Raw genomic sequence first — 22,791 nt, 5'->3', positions numbered from 1 at the left:
AGGTACCATACAAATATCGGTGCAGCATAATGTCAGGATTATTATTCAAGATGATATTTTGTAAAATTAATTAGTATAGTCAACAGTTAACTCAATTTTAATTTTTGATTTTTTAATTCGTGGGTACGGCGATTTGGAAAAAATTTATATGAGACGTTTTTGAGGCGATTTCGCATCGATTCTGAGAATTTGGCACCTGGGAAATTTTGCTGGGCGGCTGGGGAGCATCGTTATCGAGGTACGCGGGCGCGTTTCAAAATTCGTCGCTTCCGTACGGGCCGAGTTAGGGGTTCCGATAATTAGCGCAACTTTTGGTAAGGTTAAGAAAATTCCGACGGCATTCGTCGGGGTAGCTCCCATAAAAAGCGAAAAAATCGAAAATGTTGGAAAAAATCTTAGTTCGAAAACGTTACCTGATTACATATTTCCTTTTTCGATTTTCGGGAGATCGCGGGAGACGTGAAGGAGCGTGTTCGTGCGGCGGTAGTATTCTGGGGTTAATTCGAATTTGGAAACTGCGCGATCCGGAGCGCCACTCTCAAAATGGAGGTTTTTCGCATTTTCCAACTTTGAGACCTGAGTTTGCCGAACGCGCGGTAACTACCGTTTTCATTAATGCTTAATTTAGGACGGAGAATTTCGAAAAATGTCTCTAAAATTCGAGAAAAGTACGAGGAATGTGTTAAAATCGGTTTCGAGACGGGCAGTGATCGATTTTTGTTCGAAATTAAGTGATAAAATGTGAAGTAACAAGACCGATATCTGCTCGGCGACCATCTTTATGACATAATCCTGTCACTAAGCTACCCAATTTTAAGAAATATCATCTCAAACATTGATTCTGGCTTTATGCTGCATCAAAATTTGTATGATACTTTCATTCCCTACAAATAAAACTAGACATTCAACGTGACGTCGTAACGTAATTAAACTACCGAATTTCACAAAGTATCATCCCAAACATTAATCCTAGCTTTATGCTGAATCAAAATTTGTATGATGCTTTTACTCCTTACACATGAAACTAGACTTTACAATTTACTAACATTTTCGCCCGGCGGCCATCTTTGTGACGTCATGACATTACTAAGCTACCGAATTTTACGAAGTATCATACCAAACACATTTATCCTACCTTCATGACGAATCTAAATTTGTAGGTTACACTTACTCCCCAAAAAGTAAACCACACATGCCCTCTGGCTCAACAGCTACTATGGTTAGGTATAAATCGTTCATTTTATTCAATTCTCTTCCCAATTGTGACTCATTTCCCAAACAAACGAAAACATCCGCCATTGTAACACAATGTAGGAGTTCTATTCGTACCATCCAGTACGACCTGGATATGTGCTCATAAAGGCTGATTGGTCTAATGCAAAACAATAAAATACAATAAATTATGTAAATTTAGACAATACATTTATTATAATTTTCTTTAATAGGTAGGTACATACACGACTAATTTACAAATTTAGTTAATAATAAAGATGACTATTGTGTTACTACCTGATGGTATGTCTTAACTGTTCTAACTCTGCGTAATGTATTACTGTCGCATTTAAAAACAATATTGCTACAACACGTTAATACTTATAGAGCTGTTATATTGATATGTTGGTAACACCAAAAACACTAAATACTGCGCTATTACCGATAACAGTTTAAAAACATTAAGATTTAAATACAGTTGTTACTAGGAACTAGAAAGTTATAATGATACACATATAGAAGCCTAACGTAATATTGTTACCAATGGAATATTTTTATATCAGCAGTTACATAATAATACTGTACAATCTCATTTTGTTCGCCCATTATCATACATACATTGATTAGATCTGTGTAAACCAAATGTCTTCCTCTATTACCAATTTTAGGCATAATATTTGGCATTATATAAAAACAACACACGCTCTCCCACCATTCAACTTAGACCATACAAATCAAAATAAATAACTTATTATATAACACGTATTCTGAGTAGGTATATATAAAAACTGTACAAATTGTAATAAACACTACTAAAATTTCAAAAATTTTTCAATGCTCAGTACAAATTTTTAATTTTGCAGTCGACCTTAAAAACACAATTTAAAAATACTGTTGGCAAAATGTATGATTTTTAAAAATCATCTCAATCAAAAAATAAATATTAATCGATTTATACTCTTCACTTGCATTTCCTCGCGCGGCGACGGAATCGGCGCATTCTTTGATCCCACTCGTCTCTCCATTCGATCACGATTGAGCGTTGGGTGACGGCGATGTTTCCGGTCGGTATTCCTCCGGGCGAGTCATCCTTTTCTCGGCCCAAAATTAGGTATGATCTGTAAATTTGACATTTTAGTTAGAGATACCAATAGATTTTAGATATGATTGAATAACTAGATCCCAATGGTCTGTACTGTAGGGTGACTTAAAGCAGCGATCTAAAAATAAACGTGCAACCGCACCCACAGAAGATTCGATTAGTACCGAGATTCCCATTCCGTATTTTCGGGTGAGTAGAAAGATATGACGGATGACGGATTCGGGAGATCCACGGAAACTTGAATTCTATTATACGCCTTAAAGGCTTCAAGTCAAATAAACATTCGCGCTGCTCGGCAAATTTTGAAAAACATTGACCAAAAAACCGTCTGATAAGAGTTTCATGCTTTTCTTCAAAATTGTTTTATTTCGAGATCTCAATTTTTTCACACAGCCATTTAGGGCCACGCCATCTTATGGTAGAAAGACCGTTATACGCGTGACTAGAAAAGTGATAGTAGAACCGAGTCATCTTACCCCGGCCATTTTTTGTGACGTCACAAGGTAATGTAAACTTGGAACTTGGAAGAAATAAGAATTTTCAAAAACGTTATACATGTAAGTACAGAACCTTTCTTGCTTTGCTTTTCCTCTTTGTAAAATTAGATATACATAAATGGTCATTTGTAAGAGCAGCTTTTGCAACACAGCATTTTTCTTCTAATCTTATTTGACCTTCTAACCAACCGTCCGTAACCACTTCGATTGTTTTGAACTACATTTAAGGTAATTATCAGAAAACTCAAAAATGTTTTGCCACATGTCATATGGTGTTTTTGTGTTATAAAGTGCCCTCCCTCCAAGAACAATTTCCTGAAAGGCTATTTCGATAAGGAAAAAATAAATAACTTTTAAGTGAGATAGCATGCATATAATTTTGATGCTTTTCAAAATCTGTATAGTTAGCTCAATTTCTTTGGTAACAAGATAAAAGTTATGGTCTCGACTCTCAGGGTATATTAAGTGTTGCCAATATTGTAGTTTTGATTTCTCGTAACGAATGTTTTCGTATCTAACAATCCCAAAAAATATGATAACGTTTGAGTCGATAACGTTTTCTAATACATAACCAATCTGAACTTGAATAGGAAAAGAGGCTGAGATCGACGACAATTTTGCGCCGTTAAAAATCGCGCTCAACAAGCGGATCCAACGCGCAATTCCCTTGCACTTAAGACATACCTGCATTGTTACATTTTGATGTCCACATCGATCACAAAATCTTCGTTTTGGTTGAGTGCAAGTTCTAGCGGTATGAATTTGGCATCTGGCCATTCCAAGAGTAAATGAGTGTATATTTAGGAGTCCAAAATGAATCAGATCTGTAGATCTTAAATGTGTAACAATATTGAATTAATCTTTTTTTTGTCGTCTACGGCAAGTTTTCAAACGAATTATCTTGATACCAAATTAGTACAGATGGTATTTTTGAAACCACAATAACTCATGTGGAAACTGTTATTTATGCACCAAGATCGTAGGAAGCCAAAGATATTCTTTCGACACCCAATACATTGAATATAATGAATTTTTAACAACCACGTGAATTTGATCAAAAAACGGCAAAACTGTTAGTTGTGCCCCAAACCCTTGGGGGAAAATACCAAGGTCGTTAATTAAATGCCTATCGGTGAAATACATTTGAAGCATTTCAGTTCTACTTTGATCAAAAGATGTCGATGGCGTTAGTTATGTATAAAGGTACATTTCGGGTGACTACCCAAATTTTGATCAAGGTAGGTAATGAAATTACGACCGAATTGTTAAAATAAGTAGCTAGGAAAATAAGATGTGGTAATACTGAGGATTGGTTTATTGAATTATATGCACCATTCATTTTTATATCCTCGTTAGGGACGTGCCCAAAAATTATAAAATTCTGACTATACTCTGATATACGAGGTGTAACGACTACTCTGATATACGAGGTGTAACGACTTATTTTCGTAAGTACGTATTGGTTGTTTTTGGTGTACGGTCACTGTAATTTATTGTTTTGAGATTAACTGGCATACTTAAATTCTGGCTATTCTTGCACTTACTGGCGTCATCTATGGGTAGGATTTTCTGCGCAAGCCTAGGCGCATTATTTCTCTTAAATTTAATTTTCCAGGATCATCCCTTTCCACGGTAAAGCAGAGTATAGATTTAATAATCCGGGAGGGTGTAATTGCATCGATCAGTGCCTATTGTTTATGGCGATTGACCCTGTCGTTGTGCATAGTTCGATATAATTTAAAAGCGAACGTAGGCACATATCTACGATTGGGAGCATTTGCTAAACCCTTGATTATCTTGTGCATTTTTTTAGGTTTTGCTGTAAAGTCAGATCAATGGTCAATCGCTATCATTTCTTTGTTTTAAGGGTAGCCCTCTTATTTTAAGAGGTACGATATGGTACAGTGACATTATAGAGACAATGGCCAGAATATAGTGTCTAATTTTTGATTCATTATCGAGATCGGCGGCCATGTCGCCTTAACGATCTAATGATAGTGAGCTAATGATGATGACGTATAAACCCTTTTCTGCTACATGCATACGGTTATTGTGTGTTTAGAAATGCATTTATTAGGTGAATTAATTGTACTGAAATGCTTAAAATTAGATCGATTAAAGTGTACTCCTTGTTAGAATATGTGTGGGGTAAAATATCCGGCTTAAATAGACCAAATAGAGTTCAATGAGTTGTTACATTTTTAACTCTCAGATTGTGTTTACTCTCCTTCTTACATTAAAACATTAGATTATGGGCCTTCTGTCACATGGTAATTACACGCAGTAAACTCAAGGAATTATCCAAAGTGGAAGCGTCATCCACCGAGCAAGTTCGGATGCTGGATCGATAGTTTCACAATAATTGCATTGGAATTTATCGATGATGTTTCAATGTAATTTGAAGATATTGCAAAGCTGATCAATAGATGAGGGCGGGCAATGATTAAATGAAGTCTTTGACAGTGATTGAAACTTGGCCTCTTGTCGAACGGTCAACTAACCATGCTGTGATCAATTGCAAATGGATATTTTCAAGGAGGCGGAATGCTACAGAAGAATTGCCCCGGTCCGTGTGGCGCAGTTCAGCTAAGGCTGAACTGTGGTGCTAAGGGTTCCTGGTTCGAATCCGGGTTCGAGCATGGATATTTGTAAATGTATAGTGGGTTGGGTTGGTAGAGCAGCCTGTGCTGAATCCTCGCCCACTCAAAAATAAAGGCAAAATAAAATTAAAAAATATACAAAACAACGTTGGCAGAAACAAGAGGAATAGAAAATAAAAAGACGCTAGAGCTCGCTAAAAAGGAATCGAACGCAGGACATAGATGACAGGGCGAGCGAAAAAGCGTATGAAATGACAAGAAATGGTATCAAAAAGAGTGAAATGGATAGATAAAATTGGAAAACTGCAATACATGTACAAAATAAAATTCTGTTCAGTTCAGAGGGAGAGCGGCGAGCATCGTGTTGCGACTGACGTTTCAATAGTAGGAGGGTCACACATCGCGATTTTAACGCGACGCTCGCCGCTCCCACTAGATCAGTAAATGACCGTTTTGGCGTGTAATTTTTCCCGCCTCCACGGATTTGCTTGAAAACTTGGATTTAGGTTCCTCTTACCCTCTACTTCAAAGGGTTGCTTTTACTTGGGGGGTGAATGCCACCCCTTCTCCGGGGGCAAAAAGATACGTTCAAAATAAGAAAATTGATAAATTGAGTAATTCTAATCAACTTTTGTTCTATAGAGTTTTTTCACTAAGTCAATAGTATTCGAGCTATTTTCGAGTGAAAATGTTCATTTTCCAACAAAAAAACCACGTTTTGAGACGGTTTTTCGCAAATAACTCTAAAAGTAAGTATTGTATCGAAAAAAGTATTCTTAGCAAAAATATAGCTTATAAAAAAACAAACAAAATGGTCTATATAAAAAGTTTATAGACCCAGTAGAAGCAAAGTTGTAGCTCATGAAAGGTAGGTTCTCATTCGTCAAATTCCAAATCGAGTACTTCAACGTGAAATAACCAAAAAATAAAGCACTTTTCGGGGAAAACTTATGAATACCTTTTTAAAGTGTTTGAAAAAAACCTTTCATTTTGTTTTAAGTTCCTAGCATCAAAATAAAGTTGTTCCTTTTTTTTGTAAAAAAAATCAAGGAAATCACCCCCTAATTAGCACCCCAATTGTAATTAAGCGTTACCGCTTTACAGTTTACTGTATTTATATATAGTTTATATGATCTGTAAGTTTTACCGGTCCAAAGTGCTTATTTTTGAAAAAATGTAGTTTTGAAGTAAACAAAAAATTTTGAAATTTTGAAAAATTGCCTTTTTTTCAAAATTACTTCAAAAGTATTAGTGATACGAAAAATTTACAAGAATAAAAAAATGTAGCTTTTGCTTTTCTGAACATTTTGCTTTTTTTGTTTTTCTGTAAATCAAAAATTGGTTAAGATATGGCTGTTCAAAGTTTGCATACACTCAAGGTAGAAATTATGTGGTAAAAAATAAAAATAGCAAAGAAATCTAAATTTAATGTTACTGTATAATTAAATAATCCCAAATTGCTTGAATTTACAATTATATGATTAATAGGGGTAGTTTCCACCCCTAAAAAATAAACAGCAACCAACGGCACAAGTCCAATTTTGAAGTGGAGGTAAGAATAACCTAAATCCAAATTCCCATGCAAATCAGTGGAGTCAAAGTAGGTATTCTATGACCTTGTTTTAATTATAACTATTTTAGAGGTAAGAATTATAGGGTAAACTGTGATAAAATCTTAAGTTATGTTGTTTAATGTTAATTGATATTTATTCACTACTTTAAAAGATGATTTGAATCAATTACCCGCTTTAATTTACAATTATACGATTTTTCTAATAGGGGTAGTTTTTCCCCTAAAAAATAAAAGCAACCCTTGGCTCAAATTCAACTTTGAAGTGGAGGGTAAGTAGAACCTAAATCCAAATTTTCATGAGATTCGGTGGAGACGCGGAAAATTACACACTATCGCCGTATTCCACATTATCGGTCACATCACGGTCAGACTACCGTTCGGTCACGGTGCGGTCAATTGTTGTAACCTGACCGATAATGTGAATCGGCCATAAGGAATATACGCACCGTGAGCGGACCGTGACGTGACCAAAAATGTGAATCGGCCATTTGGGTAAACCTAAAATTTAACGCTGATCTGAAAATACAAACGAAAATGTCTTCTAACAGGGGTAATGGTTGCCGCCAAAACTCAAAAAAAGCTAAAGAAAAAAAATTAAATCTAACAAAGTTAGCCGTACCTACATCTGAAAAAATGTCATAGAATGGGAACGAAATGTGTTGCTTGGACAAATTCTACAACAAAAATTGAACCTGCCTAGGGTTTTGTGACGACAAACATGTTTTTATGGCACATTTCGGCACAACGACGGCACAAAGCAATTTACATCTTTGCCGAACCTTTGATTTATGGAAACTGATTGGTGTTTTTTCATCGGTGTCAAGCTCCGAACGAACGACAAAATAATAATAAATCGCGTTTAATTTAGTAGAAACTCAACTCGCTCTCTCTTCTTTAAAGTAAATTAAGCGAAAAATCAAGGAAGATTCATTAAGTTAAGATACAATGTCGAGGATCTCTACCTAAAGTAAATTACTTAATTTAAGGGACGCGTTAATACGGCGTAAAGAGCTTTGAAGTTCGAATCTCCCTCTTCGTTTACGTTAAAAGCATTAATTAGCCCAAATTGCCCTCCGCCGACATTTTTAATTCCAGATTAAAACGACAGTAATGCTCATATCGGCAAAGGTGAACGATTCGCGCGTTCGCTTTTTTAAAAAAACACACACGGCATTAATTTATTTAACGAAATGCACGCTTAAGCCGGCGAGCGCATCATCGCTAAATAGGTGTCATCAAATTTGCAATTCTAACATAGAGGCAAGCGAACGTTTAAATTCATTAGGTGCCTGCAATTCTAACAACTTGATTCGAGTTTAATTTAATAGTTTTTATCGCGTCCATTAAATTAGGATTGTAATTTAAATAAATTGCCAAAGTTCCAGACTTACTTGTTGGCTTTTAATTTTGGACATTTGCATAGTAAATCCGTTGCCGGTACAAGAAGCGATGTCGGCCCTTTTCTAATTCTCGAATCTCTCGCTTTTTTGTAGACACTTTCGACGCTCACCATAAATCGTATCCAACCTTTTGTGTGCTCATCTACGGGATCTTCCACTCGAGATAGGATACGTCCCATTATTGCTGAAAGTAAAATAAGGTAGTTAAACACCTTGCTCAAACTGAGAAATCTTTGTTTTTCTAGTCTTAAAAGAGACTGATACAACTCCTGTACACATTTCAACTACTTGTATTGAACAGTTTCATTTTACTACTTCGTTATGGAGTACAATTACAAAAGCCTGTGAAGATTGCACCTTGTTCTAAAATTGCTACATGCAGCATCTACGTTAACGTACTTAAATAGAATTTCAGAAAACATCAGAATATGCTAACAGGCATATTATGTTGTTTTGGATAAGGTTTTTTTGATGTTTGAGAAAGACTAGTCACGTCGCAGATCGTTTCGTTCTTCATTAGAATAATCTAGGCCAGATAGGCGCCCAAATTGCTTGTTTTATTTAATTTGTTAAAACGTTTAAATTGTATGAGATTTGCATGTGTTTTTTTGTTAAAGTTTATTATCTTTTAAAATTATTATGCTTTTTTGTAGTAAGTTCTACAGGTGTAATAAAGTTAATGTAATGAATGGAAATTGAAATTTGTTCCTGTCGCAATGTTTTTACGGGAATTTAGATATATCTCAGAGTGTGGGCGTGTTTACATGCAATTGTTTTAATTCATACATAAGGAAGTATGTCACCTTCAGCCCGGAAGCAATACACTATTCACAGATTATATTTAGATGCACGAAAAAGTCACCTTTGAAACGATTTCACCTTCAATTCTTCCTTTTATTTGACCTTCAATCTATTTTACCTTCATTTATGCTCTCTATTTCACCTTCAATTCTGCCCTCTATTTCAACGTTAATAATCCTCTCTATTTCACTTTCTATTCTTCTCTTTGAACACATACAACTCGGTCGTACTATGTGATTTGCACCAAATGCAAAACAAGTACAACTTAAGGCATATCTGTACTCACAGGTCTATATCCACAGCATCTTCAACGCATGTACAGGGTGACCAAATAAGAATGCGAGGTACTGTATCTGGGAACCTGTCCATCGTAGAGGCTTGCGGTGAAAAAAGTTATTACTAAAATGGCCACGAGAAAAACCTGGAAAATATTTTTAAGTTTCTGAATGACCGCTAGGGGGCGTAACTGCAATCTGAAATCTAAAAAGTGATTTTTCTGTGAATTCCGCTATATTAACCTAACAAAATACGGTCTTTGAAGACGACGATAATCTGAACCTTTTTTGTTTGACAATTTTTCCTGTATCTCTAAAAATGAAGTAGTGGGGAGTATTCAAAGGTATCCGCAAAGAACACCCTGTATCTTCGAAACGACTGAGCCGATTTTAACAAACTCGGGTTTGGGTTAATTGAAAAGTTATTCTTCGGCTACAAATATTATAATATTTGAAGTTTTGTTAGTTTCACATATCGCCGCTAGAGGACTTTTTTCGACATTCCGACAGAAATGGTTAATTTTTTCAAACAAATTAAATGCGTTGGTTTGATCTTTTTTTCATGAAAAAAGTAGCTAAATGATGCCTAAACAAGCTCGCGAAAATACCTAACCTAAAATTTAGGCTAAAGAAAATTTTATACCCTCAAAATTTTATTTTTATCAAGATGTCGAGATGCTGTTTTCGCGAATCAATGCATTTAATTTTTTCAAGAAAATTAACCATTTCTGTCGGAATGTCGAAAAAAGCCCTCAGGCGGTGATATGTGAAACTAACAAAATTTCAAATAGTATAATAATTAATATTTGTAGCTGAAGAATAGCTCTTTTGAACTAACCCGAGTTTGTTTAAATCGGCTCAGCCGTTTCGAAGATACAGGGTGTTCTTTGCGGAAACCTTTGAATACCCCCCACCACTTCATTTTTAGAGATACAGGAAAAATTGTCAAACAAAAATTGCTCAGATTATCGTTAACTTCAAAAACCGGACATTTTTTTGTTAGGTTAATATAGCGGAATTCATCACTTTTTTAGATTCCAGATTGCAGTTACGCCCCCTAGCGGGCATTTCAGAAACTTAAAAATATTTTCCAGGTTTTGCTCGTGGCCGTTTTAGTAATAAATTTTTTTTACCGCAAGTCTCTACGATGGATAGATTCTCAGATACAGTACCTCGCATTCTTAGTTGGTCACCCTGTACATACAGCATGTAAGGAAAAAAGCATTATGTCCCATTCCCCGCCCCCATAATCGGGCAAGCGATCGAATTATATTTTAATTGAGGGCTCCCCAGTTTTGACCTTCAGTTGGATTTTTTGAGTGGGCTATACGTTGTTTTGTGCATGCCCTATATTTCACCTTCAATTTTGTCCTATGTTGCGCCTTCTACGTTTGACCGGTAGTGACAATGTTAGCTTTACTTCAGAAAGGAAGTGGGCCAGAACCGGTGTACCTACTGTAGCTACAATGTTTTGGGAGATTAGGTTGTAATTATGCCAGTCTCGGGTGATTTGGATCCGTTTTGTATCACAGCATAAGAAGCTTTTGTAAATGTAAGATTGTTGGCCGTAAGAGATGAAGCTTATTGGTTGAACAAATAAAAATGGCCGATGAAACCAATTAGACACCATTTTGCAGGTGTGATTATAAAAATTGAGAAAGTAAAGATGAACCAGATATCGTTAGGTGCGCATTCCGCAATAAATGAAGCGTTCAGCGAAAGAACGCGGTCGTGACGATGGGTTTATGTGCGAGCGCCCAAAAGCACCAAGTCACGGAAGCTAAGTTCACAGAACAGATCACATTAAAAATAAAAAAACGCAAACCGGGTTAGACCTGTGTGCTAAATCAGAAAATTAATTAAAACGAGCAAAAATAATGGCAGACAGAACATTTTGAGTTAAGGACTATACAAGAGCAAATTAACCAACACGTCAAACCCACGAAGTCGAACTACGTCGCTTTGACCAGCTGAAGTAAACAAAGACCTACACTATATGCGTTGTGTTGTTTAAAAGTTTATTATCGCACTTAAATCCGGTATTGCGATAAGCAGTAAACACATGTTAGTTTATCAAAGATGCGTCGTAATTTTGATGCTGGGGGGGGGGGCGACGACGGCCCTTCTTTGGAATATTTACTGGTGGCTAAAGGAAATTTGGTTAGTGAACCTCAGAAAAATGAAAAAGAAGTAGGATCAGAAGGAATAGAAGAAAAAGATGTTTGAAATAGGTATACCAGAAGTTAAACGGCGATTTTTTAGTGAAAGTCAGTCGGTCTTGGCGGTTATAAAGTTCATGTAGAAGAAAGTTTAGATGTACGGTGTTCTAAGAGATTTTAATTCATCGTGAGTGTTCTAAATCGAGTTAAGATCAAGCGTTGTGTCACGTATACGGAGTGTCGTAGTTATCCAGTGGTGATTGCTGTTTTTCCAAATACGCGATAAAGTAAAGTTATCCACCATCAAAAAGCCACTATAGCGTGGTCAAAGTACACATATAGCTTCACAAAATAAAAACCTCTTGAAATTTCAAATTTGAGTATTCAAAAGGGTTGTGCTTAATATGAAAAATTCTTTACGAAGATAGGATCTTCCGGAAAATTGTCGAGTGAAGAATTTTGTTTTTGCTTTTTCACTCTAATTGTTTAAATATTAAATATACGGAAAAAGTTTCAATTAAAATTTGTAGCTGATGCATCATATCTACAAAATTTGTCTGAAAAGTTTTTCTGTAATTTGAAAAGTGTACGAGATATAATTGATGTCAGCGGAAGTCGATTCGTGGGTGCGCGCGAACGTCCCGTGAGCCGAATTTATTAAAGGCTTGATTTAAAACTTAATAATTTGAAGGTTGTGATGCACTGAAAAAACTGACAAAGTTAATATATTTTGTGCTATCAATAAGCCTAACATGAACTTGCTAACCCTGAGATCCCTATGCGAACTGTTTTGATAGAACATGTACACAGATGTATCGCAAGACAGATGTCGAAACAAGCAACCAAAAAGCGAAGAGTGAGCTCTTATGCCATTAAATCAGTATAACTCATTTCCTGTACGTTCACCCTGTTCTATCTGTGGGAGGAAATTTGGCAAAAATTGATTAAACATCAGCATTTCTCTTGTTGTTGCATTATATACCACCGAACTCAACAATCTGTTTATGCAATCTCACATAAACTCTTAAATCATTCAAAATCGATATCCAAACACCAAGTTACCCCGACTATAAAGGAACAATGTGAACGGGATATACGGACGCTGCGCTAACTAGTGATGTATACAATAGAAAATGCGGAGTCTTATGGAACAATTTGAATCTCTTGGTTTCCATCAAAACATAATTTGGTAAAAAGTAAATAACAATAAATTGAGGATCTCTCAAGCCTGTGATATATCGAAACCAATTATGATTACATACTAATTACCTGATGATTCCTACATCCACCCTCCAGGTCCATCTCCCTGAAGACAATTCTAGAGAGCCTAAAATCGGCTCCATCGTACATATTGAACTTTTAAAGCCCCCTACAATAATTAAGATCCACTGCGCGGTAAATGACTTCCTTTTAATGGTTGAAATGAGTCAAGTGAAATAATTTTTACTGTACTTTATGAATTTAAAATGAAAGTCCTAAATTAATGTAACATCGACTACACCTCTGCTCAACAACAACGCAATTCTAACTAAGGAGAAAAAACTTGCCCCCAAAGCAATTAACATCAAAGGAAAACGACTCTCTACTCTCAAGCACGCAATCAGTCCGCATATGACCAAGCGTGTTATGAAGAATTATCATATCTTGTGAAGAAAATATCAGTCAATCCAACTGTTGGAATTTCATCATCATAACTAAATGATCATCAATAGCTCATCATATTTAAGGATGCGCCGAGGTAATATCATATAAGACATGAAAGTCCACATTCGCTAACATTTCGCCAGTGCCTTGGGAAGTAACTTCAATCTTAATTCGTTCGCCCACACATGACAAAAGACTGTCAAATTTAATACGGCACAGACTTCCAAGATAGCTGCTAAAATGAATGTGAAGTATACGCCGATGGCTCCCTCCATTTCTAAGACGGTGCCACGTCAACAGTTTACCATTATTTCATTCTTTTACATCTTCGTGAAAGAAGTTTGACCGTCCAGATGGAAGAATGAAAATGTCTTTTAAAGACGGCCCAAACTATTTCGGGAACTATAGACCCATTACAATTCAATCTCAATACCAAAGCTACTTGACAATCGTACTCACATCACCAAGGCCCCCTTGAACGTGTTATCAAGCAACCAACATGGTTCACAGCGAAATCGGTTAAACAAATCTTTCTCACTATCTAAATTAATCTTGTCTCTGACAAACGCAATAGACACCGATTTCAACCGATTCTCAAAGCTTTGACAAGTAACAAAACATATTGATCCTCAAATTAAGGAAGAAGGTGTGGGGGGGGAAAAAAAAAAAGCCCGCGGGGGGCTAAAACAGGGGATCCCCCCATACCAATTACGAGTAGCCTTACACACAGGTCCCATTGAAAACTGGTCAAATCCTTCTAATAAGATCAGAATACACAAGGCTCTCACATCCTCCACTGTCCTGGCTTTCTTAAACGATATCATCATTAATCGAAACATAGCCTCGGCCGCGATTCAAATAACAGACTATGGGTATCAATACAATCGCAATGACACAAACCAAGAAACTCGTGGCAATTAGAACTGGGCTTAAACAACGACTGCAGCTAATGAATAAAGTCACATCGTTAAAAAAAATACAGGTCCTTACCGTAAACACATGGGGCAGTATTACATAGTGTCGACCCATCAGAGACCTTAGGCATCCAACGGACAAAAATTAAATTCTTCAAACCTCCATTACTACCAATGACATCGAAGCAAGTAAAATCTTGGACTTCTAAACGCCAGTTACGACGATTCCGTAGATAACAGCTCTACAACACAAGACACAAAAACTTCCGCCGTGAATCCCATTGACTACTGTTCCGGTATAATGTCCTATTATGTTCCCACATCAAATTCGCCTACACCGAATCAACGATTTTTGCGCAGATGAACGTCAAACACATAAATGGAAACATAAGATTCGACTGAACATGTTGAATCTCTCGACATTCAACTCAATATTCCTCGGAATCAATCCTCTAAACAAAGAAGACATTCTACTTGACTTTTGGGTATAAATTCTGAGGCACTAAACCCTGAATTTATCAAATTAACATCAGCGTTCCACACGTTCGTCACACCCTCTGCAACCAACTAGGCAGCAATCGAATCTGTATCCGAACAGCCATTGATCGATGGTTCCTAACAAGAGTTCAGTGCATAGCACTTTTTCAGTCCCACTATTCTCGTTAAAACGTAATGTACATCGAGTTAATAAAACAGTATTCGATATTAATGTTATAATTGTTCCTTACTTTTACCATTGAAATGCCCTATGGCGAAATAAATTTATATAAACATTGATTTCTCGGGGTCTTGCCGTTCTAACCTTGTCAAACCGGACTAGTCAATCTGCATATTCGCGGGACCAGTTCTCGTATCGCAGTTGAGTATGACTGGGCTTCTAATGTGATGAGAGGTATGACAGATCATATATATAGGTCGGTTTCTGTGAACCAGTGGTAGCCTGGTAACTAATCGCATGGATTAAAAAATCAATAACGATTAAGTCTGGTGTGCCGGTGCACTGTAGAGAACCGCCTAAAAAGAAAAACCACGTCATTGCAACAGGATAGTATATTCAATACTACCAACATAGGTATTGAGGCACAAACCAACGCAATCAAAAAAAAAAACAAAACAAACAAAACAGAATCATAAATAATCTGTAATTCATTAAATGATTTATTGTAACTGTTCTGGCTTTGCGTTCGGTTAAACGAGGTGTTGATAACGTGGTGTTTCTAGTGAAAAGGAGTTGTGTTTTCACTCAGAGTGTAATTATTGGGGACCTCTTGTGTGCATTTGTTACTGATATGCGTTGAGTCTGGAGAAGAAGGATATGTGTTTTAAACTCAGGCGTACTTATGGGTGACGTCTTGGGTAGTGATTTGGCGTTACTTGGTTAATGTCTCTTGTTCTGAGGGATTGAAGTGCTTGCGGTTATGTGAATCTAATGTTGTAGCCTAATTGTTAAAGTTTGCGTTGGCGGTTGGACTACGTGGGTTGTGATAACGTGGATGTATCGTGAAGAAGGATTATGTTTTAAAAGTGCTAGGGCGGGAAACTTAATTGGGACTGTCTGTACTCATTTGCGTTACTTTATTTAAGATAGTCTTGTTCTTGAGGGTTTATTTTGAAATGCTTGGTTTTGGTGGAGATATATAATTTGTAAAACCTTAGTCTGTTAAGTATTTGCTTCGGGGTGAATACATGGTTTGAAAGTGTGTTTTCTTGAGGAAGGATTTAAATTGCTGGGCGGTAACATTTAATGGATGGACCTCTGTGTGCATTTCGTCACTGTATATGGTTTCTTGTCTGAAGTTTTCGTGTCATGGGGTAGGTGGAGACAAGATTGGTGAGCTGTAGCGTAAAGTTTTGCGTTGCTGAGTCATGGGTGTTTGTGATAACGGGGTTTCTGAGAAAAAGCGTATGGTTTAACTTACAGCCGTTGGTAGAGTCTTGGGGTATGCTGTGGCGTGTTTTCAGGAAGTTTGTTGGTTGGGAGTTAAGTTTGAATAACACGTATTGTGCAGTTTGATCTAAAGCTAGCTTTTGCGCGGTGAATACTAATGGGGGATACATCGTGTTTGCTTCAGAGTAATCCTGAATGGTAAAGAGTGATTGGCTTTGAGGGCTTCGTTTGTGGGTCGGGTAAATGGTATTTGTGGTGATGGTTTGGGTTAGAGTTGAGGAGAGCACAGGATGTTGTGTACCGGTGGCCGAGTACTGTTGAACATGTATACGTTGTGGATATTTCCTGTTAAATTAAGTACACTCTGTTATTTAAAATTACGACAATATGGCCATGTTTGATAAGACTGCTTAGTAAATGTTGTATGGTGTTTTGCCAAACCTAATAGTTCTAAATGTGGTATGTCTTTGGTAAACTCCATAGCAATAAAATCATGGGAACTATAAAGATAATTCTTCTCCAATGCGTCTAAGCCGATAAGCAATCGGTGTCTTTGCGTTTTTCTGCCGTGTTTTATTAAGTTGTTAGGTTGGGGGCAAGTCAAATACCATGGATTGTTTTATCATAAATAAGCGAATTTGAAGTTGTCTGTAAGTGTCCTCCCAATATAATTCGGTTGTTTTCGGAGACTTGGCTGTATTTGTAGTGTGGTGTACTGTTAAGATTGTGTTAAGTGCCTAATTAGAGGTATAAGCTAACCATCGTCGAATGTTGATTGGCAAGCGGTCATGCCGAATAATTTGGATTTCTGAGTTTGAACAAAGTCGACAAGAACTCATGTCACTTTTACTTTATTATTCTTTAAGTTCGTTGTAATGACTGGCCTTGTATTGCGAACATGAAACCCTCAGCTCCGGGAAGACACACATCAGACAACCAACTTGCGTGCTATAGAAGTAACACAACCTTGCCACCTCTTGGAAATCGTCCATGTAAGCTTTGGTCCAGCTGTAATATTGGATGTATGTAATTGATTGTGGGAACATTATCGGTGTTAATGTTTTAGATGGCGCATATTACTGGTTTTGTAAACGAAGTACTATGTTAAAAGTATGTCGAAAGTGTATTGTTTGGGATAGTCTATATCTGTAAGTCCTCTACCTCCTCAGAACGAGAAGTAAAAACGATATGGAGGAGTGAGTAGATATGTTTTTAATATGACTGTTTCATCGTATTTGTCTAAAATCTGTATTGTCAACGTATAATCCCCGAAAGCAGTAGTAAGCACGGAAGGCAAACTGTAATACTTTGATGTACTTTCTACCGGTAATTTGCTTTTAATAACTGTACCTTGAGGTAATGGTGATAATGTTGTTTATACTCGTGTTAAATATGGTGTATGCTGAAACCAAATACTAAATTCATTCCGTCCAGGAATATAAATACCCCTGATGCTCAATCAAAAGTTGCTTACGCGTATTTGTTTTACTTATCAATTGTGTATCCGTGTTATGTTCGGATTTCAAGTATACAAATCATAATATCCCTTACAGCCTCTGAAACACCTGGTACACCTGGCTTTCGAAAAAATGTGACAGTACAGGTGGTAATATTGGTTTGTAAGCATGATGTAAATTTGTATATCAGTAGAGGCATGTATTATATATAATAATATATAAAATATATATATAAATTTTATAAACTAATATAATAATAAATAATATATAAATAAATATAATATATTATATTATATCATTCCAGAATTTATCTTATATTGGAAGTATAACTCAAAACTAAACAGTTTTCTGTAAATAGCAATTTTAAATAATAGACAATTATATAATGTCTAAAAATCAGACCTAAAATTAACATAACTTTTAAGTAACCATGTCAACTTTTGCGAACTGGTATTAAGTAAGAATAAGTGATCTCGATACATGAAACACGCCTATGCCAGGATCAAGAGAAGATAAAGAAGGGAGAAGCAAGGACGGTCATCTTTATACGGGACAACACAACCATCAGTACCGTACCGCCTCTCCCTCTCCTCCTCTCACTCTATCAACCCTTTGGGAAGCTATTCACCAAAACCGCTACACTAAGAAAACCACAAAATCTTACCCGCTCCGATCAAGCATCAAAATACAACATACAAAATTTCTACCGTCTACTCCAACGAAAAAGGTAGCACTTCACTTTTACTGTGTTAAATATACTCTACTTCTCACAACTTCCCGTAAAAAACATCATCAACCAATGGCCATAATCATCATATTAAGCAAAATAAAATGCATTCCAAAATGCGATCTTTTACAACAATTATAAAAATGGAAATATACTAAAACTTATAACTACTCAAAAAATTGAACTATATATTCGTGTCACAACTCACAAATGTCCTCCTGAAGAGGAATATTATTTATACTGAATTATTCCTTGAACACAAATCACTATCCAAATATAAAAAACCTCTTTAAGAAATTGATTCAATACACGATTTAAAACATATCATAAAACACAAATAACACACAACTTGACTTATTCTAATACAATGAAAATAAACACTTAAAAAATCCAGGAACTCGATAAGATTGGGAAGCCCTACATGCCTTGCTTGATGGATGTGTAACCAACATTTAGAAACCCACTGATTTTAAGTTGAAAAACCTTGCTCGCTGGTTGAAATTAATTTCCTTGTAAGTAAACGAGATTTTCCAAAAACATTATGATAGTATAATCCCACATGAAATTTATGGATGTAACACCTTAATTGAGTAAGTTCTCCACCGAAACTAATCCTGTTTTGGTCGATTTAAAGAATTTCAATAACAACTATACACTTGAACTTTAAAACACATTACATTGAGAAAACGGCTATCCACACTAAAAAACTTGATATACATTGCCAAATAGGCACAATATAAATTAACACTACACGGCCAAGGGGAAACGTCAAATTTGTCGTCGATAGAGCCAAAAGCGCCGTATATTTTTCCTTTAAACAAGGTTGACCACACGCCTAATTATCGGGCTCGAATTTACTACGCTTATATATGATGCGAACCACCTAATTAATTAACACATTGGATGATTTCAAGGGCAACAATAAGCTACAAATTTTAACATAAGTTCGCGAATTTACTTTCTCTTCGGCGGAAAACTTTACACAATGGGCCAATCCCGTTAAAAACTAATGTGCAAAACGTAACATTAAACTGCGTACGAAATATCGACCGTCAACTTAAAACGGAATCACTTGTTGTGGTGCTTAATGCACGCGATGAAAATTATACGATCTCTTCGTCCGCCACACCTAATTCTAATTAAAATTTTTCCATCTAGCCTCCTACATATATCACGCCCCTTAATCGTTGCAAAATGGCTGATCTTGTTTATACTGGTACTCTCAATACAATGGCCTCCACGAACCACTTACTGGGAAACTACAACTAATTTTTCAAACGTTTGCAGAACCATTTCCCAAGCTGGCGGACAACGAAAAAAAGCTTATCTAAAAGAAACCGATATTACGTTAACTGCATCCTTTCACTGAAATATTCGGCCATATTTATTGCGAATCGCGGCATAGAAATTTAATACAAGAACCCAACTGATTCAACTAACAAAAGTACACACGCGAAAAAAAATTTACCCAAAAAAAAAAGGTTTAACCTAATCCAATTTTAGTACAAATCCAAATCGATATCAAATTCAAAATTTCGACGCCATCACCCAACCCCGTACGCAGGTTAAAACGCCGACAGCTACTCTACTGCCGCGCGCGGACCACCGCGCAGCCCTCTGTAAACAGACGAGTTGGAGGTAACACGGTCCGGTTGACGTGAATTATTGTGAAAATTGGTCATCAAAACCAATGAAAACTGAAAACGTTCAGACAAATTGTAGCTAAACAAGGGCTATATTTTGATTTGAACATTTCCGGATTCATACTAACAATAGAGTAAAAAAAACAAATACAAAATTTCAACAAGTCTACCGAAATACTTACCTAATTAAAAGATTTCTCATATAAGCACAATCCTTTAACTACCTAAATTTGTTCCAAAAGTTTTCTACTGGCTCATTACGGAATGTGGTACTTGAACAGCTACATTACATTTAGAATAATTTAAATTAAGAATCAAATTAAAAGTAAAAAAAAAACGAAGATCTAGCACACGTGGGTTTGGTTTTGTTGTGGATCTTAGAACAAATCGCAAATAAACAATGTCTAGGATATTAACCTTAAAAGATTAGAATTCTTAAATAAATTTTCCTAATCGATCGCATTTGCGCGGTAGAGTAGGCCGAGCATTCCGATACACTTAGTGGCTAAATCTATTTCCTGATCAAGCCGGAAGTGGCAATCCGCAAGAAAATTAACAGAATAACCGCAAGCAATAGAAAAATGCGAAGGCGGAAGGACAGAGCCCGCGCAGTAAGAACTGGGACCAAGACAATCCCAAGCTGGTAAAAGAGGAACGCGAAGCCACGACCTTGGACGAGGGAAGTCGCAGTCAAAAGCGCACGGAAGCGACCGAAAAAAGCCACACCTGGAGAAGATGAAAGTCACAGGGATATAAAGCCGCCTGCAATAAAAAGGAAGAGAAAAAAAGAAGTGACTGATTGGAAAGCATGTCGATAGGGACAACGAACATCCGAAACGGCCGGGAGATACAAAAGAAGCAATATGAGCCGAATCAGAATAGTAAAAGAAGACGAATAAACCTCCCACCAAGGTGAAGCAATACACTACAACCGATATAGGGAAGAAGAACTCCCCTACAACTATAAGATTGCCGCAAATAAGACAGACGGCATGGAGTCATGGGGTCCAGACGGTCTAAAAAAATACAGCCACATTTTCTGATCAAAGCCATGGAAGATTCACCTCTACAGGAATATACAAGAAAGTGAAAAGGGCTCCGGTGTGCGCATACGGAAGAAAGAACGGGACAAAAATCAGATCAACTAGACTCTAAGGAAAGACGGCAGGAGGGCACACCTACAAATCGTCCCCAAACAGTTAGCTCTGGAAAGGAGGAAAGAGAAAACCAACGCAGAACTCTAAAAAGACGGGAGTACTAAATGCTCACTAAACGACAGAATGCGCATAAAGAAGTCAATGACAAAACAGAAACTCCCAGATAATATACAGAGGACACCTATACTCACATTATATCACTTGCGTAAAGCTAAGCCGCCCGGCGAAAGTCTTTTTCGCTTCGGACATGATAGTTGATGGTGTCATCGGAACAAAAGACGAACAAGCAGACCATAAGCAGTAATAGTTAGTGATGAACGCGCAAGGTTCAAGGTCCCAAGAAAACCAAACACGTTGGTGTGAAACGTACCCCACAAACAATATTAGGAAGGAGCGACCCGCAAAAGGCCCATCGGATTAGTCCCAAAATATCGAAAAGCTCTTTGGAAACCGATGCGGGAGAAGACATGAAAAATAACGAAGTACAAACCAAGAATGCGTGAGCACGAAAGAGCAAGAGAGCAGGGCGGTGCGAATAGGAGACCGATCAACAGGAAGATAGGAAACAGCGGATAAGTTATATTTTTACCGAATTAAAATAATTTTGCTGTCATTGCCTCACTATCTCTCCTCATACAACACATCGGCGGACTCATCTCGTAACTGACTCGAAAAAAAAATTTCTCTTGTCAAATAAGTTTAAAACATCAGTGGCGTTTCTTTTTTTATCGACTGTGACAAAATCACATATGCTATATCATAAACGAGAAAATAACCTGTCAATCCAGCAAAAGATTAGAGTTGAAGGAATGGCCGTCACCGTACCGGGATTGCAGAGTTCCCACTCCCGTTGAGTACTGAACAAAAGTTTCATCAAAGATCATCTATTACAACTAACATAATCTTATATATAAGTCTAACCGGTTATAACATATCCAATGTCCAGTGGTGTTCTTCTTCAACGTCCGATACATCTTCAAATTCATATTAGACGAAGTAAACAAACGCTGCGACAATACGGAACTAACGATAATCAACAATAGTCCGCTCAAATTACCAAACCAGCGTAAATTACAAAGCCAAGGTTCGTCTTGATAATTTCCAATAATAAATTTACAAACAAATCAATATTGTTGATACCCTCAGGGAGTAAACAGCAAGTCTAAAAATTAAGTGTCATTACAGAGCCTAAATGTAACAAAAAGTTAAGCAATACTCACATCACTCGTATTCAACACCTTACGTTAATAAATAATTGAAATACCGCAACGACAGGCAGCATTGAAACCAATAATACGTAGTAAATGTATATATGCATAAGATGTTATAGCGCTAAAACGGATATAATTTGGTAATTGCAGACATGCCGAAAGTAACTTTCTTTGATGGCAACAGAAAAGTACTTCACAGCCTAATCAAAAATTCCAAATGCGAAAAATTATCGATCCTTCCGGATATTTTATAAATTAACAACACCACCCAATTCGGAGTGACCAATTTTCAACACTTCGAGTAACAAATCGACACATTAGCGTAATGACATCGTTTGGCTATAAATATCGAAGAGCATCTCTATCTACGTCCAACACCCACTGAACCGTAGGTCCCGTCGAATGAAAAATTCAGCAACAAAAGGCTTGCCAGATTCTTACAAATTATGGGAACATCGCAACCTGACATTACCGACGTTCTAGCACCGATGCATTTTCCGCAAATTCAAATTACATCTCCCACAACCGCTC

The 22,791-nt window shown here is 36.8% G+C and overlaps 1 protein-coding gene across 1 annotated transcript; it reads right to left on the bottom strand.

Moving 5' to 3' along the window:
• Positions 1–1,400: 1,400 nt before the first annotated feature.
• Positions 1,401–8,563, bottom strand: LOC116173860 (netrin-B-like). The gene is made up of 2 exons (XM_031491580.1): positions 8,376–8,563; positions 1,401–2,330 (listed from the first exon to the last, which is right to left on the bottom strand). The coding sequence occupies exons 1-2, from the start codon at positions 8,561–8,563 to the stop codon at positions 2,174–2,176; spliced, it is 345 nt and encodes a 114-aa protein (XP_031347440.1). The 3' UTR covers positions 1,401–2,173.
• Positions 8,564–22,791: the final 14,228 nt, after the last annotated feature.

This window comes from Photinus pyralis, unplaced genomic scaffold (genome assembly GCF_008802855.1).
Source record: "Photinus pyralis isolate 1611_PpyrPB1 unplaced genomic scaffold, Ppyr1.3 Ppyr1.4_LG6, whole genome shotgun sequence".
In the NCBI taxonomy this organism is placed as follows: Eukaryota; Metazoa; Arthropoda; class Insecta; order Coleoptera; family Lampyridae; genus Photinus; species Photinus pyralis.
Note: the sequence above shows the minus strand (reverse complement) of the source record. Positions and strands in the feature narration are given on the sequence as shown.

What these genes read in the sequence shown, in the direction of transcription:
- LOC116173860 (XM_031491580.1), bottom strand. Translation starts at nt 8,563, where the DNA reads ATGGGACGTATCCTATCTCGAGTGGAAGATCCCGTAGATGAGCACACA. An exon ending in CCAAAATTAAAAGCCAACAA is followed by an intron (nt 2,331 to 8,375) that starts GTAAGTCTGGAA and finishes TCAAATTTACAG; the next exon opens with ATCATACCTAATTTTGGGCC.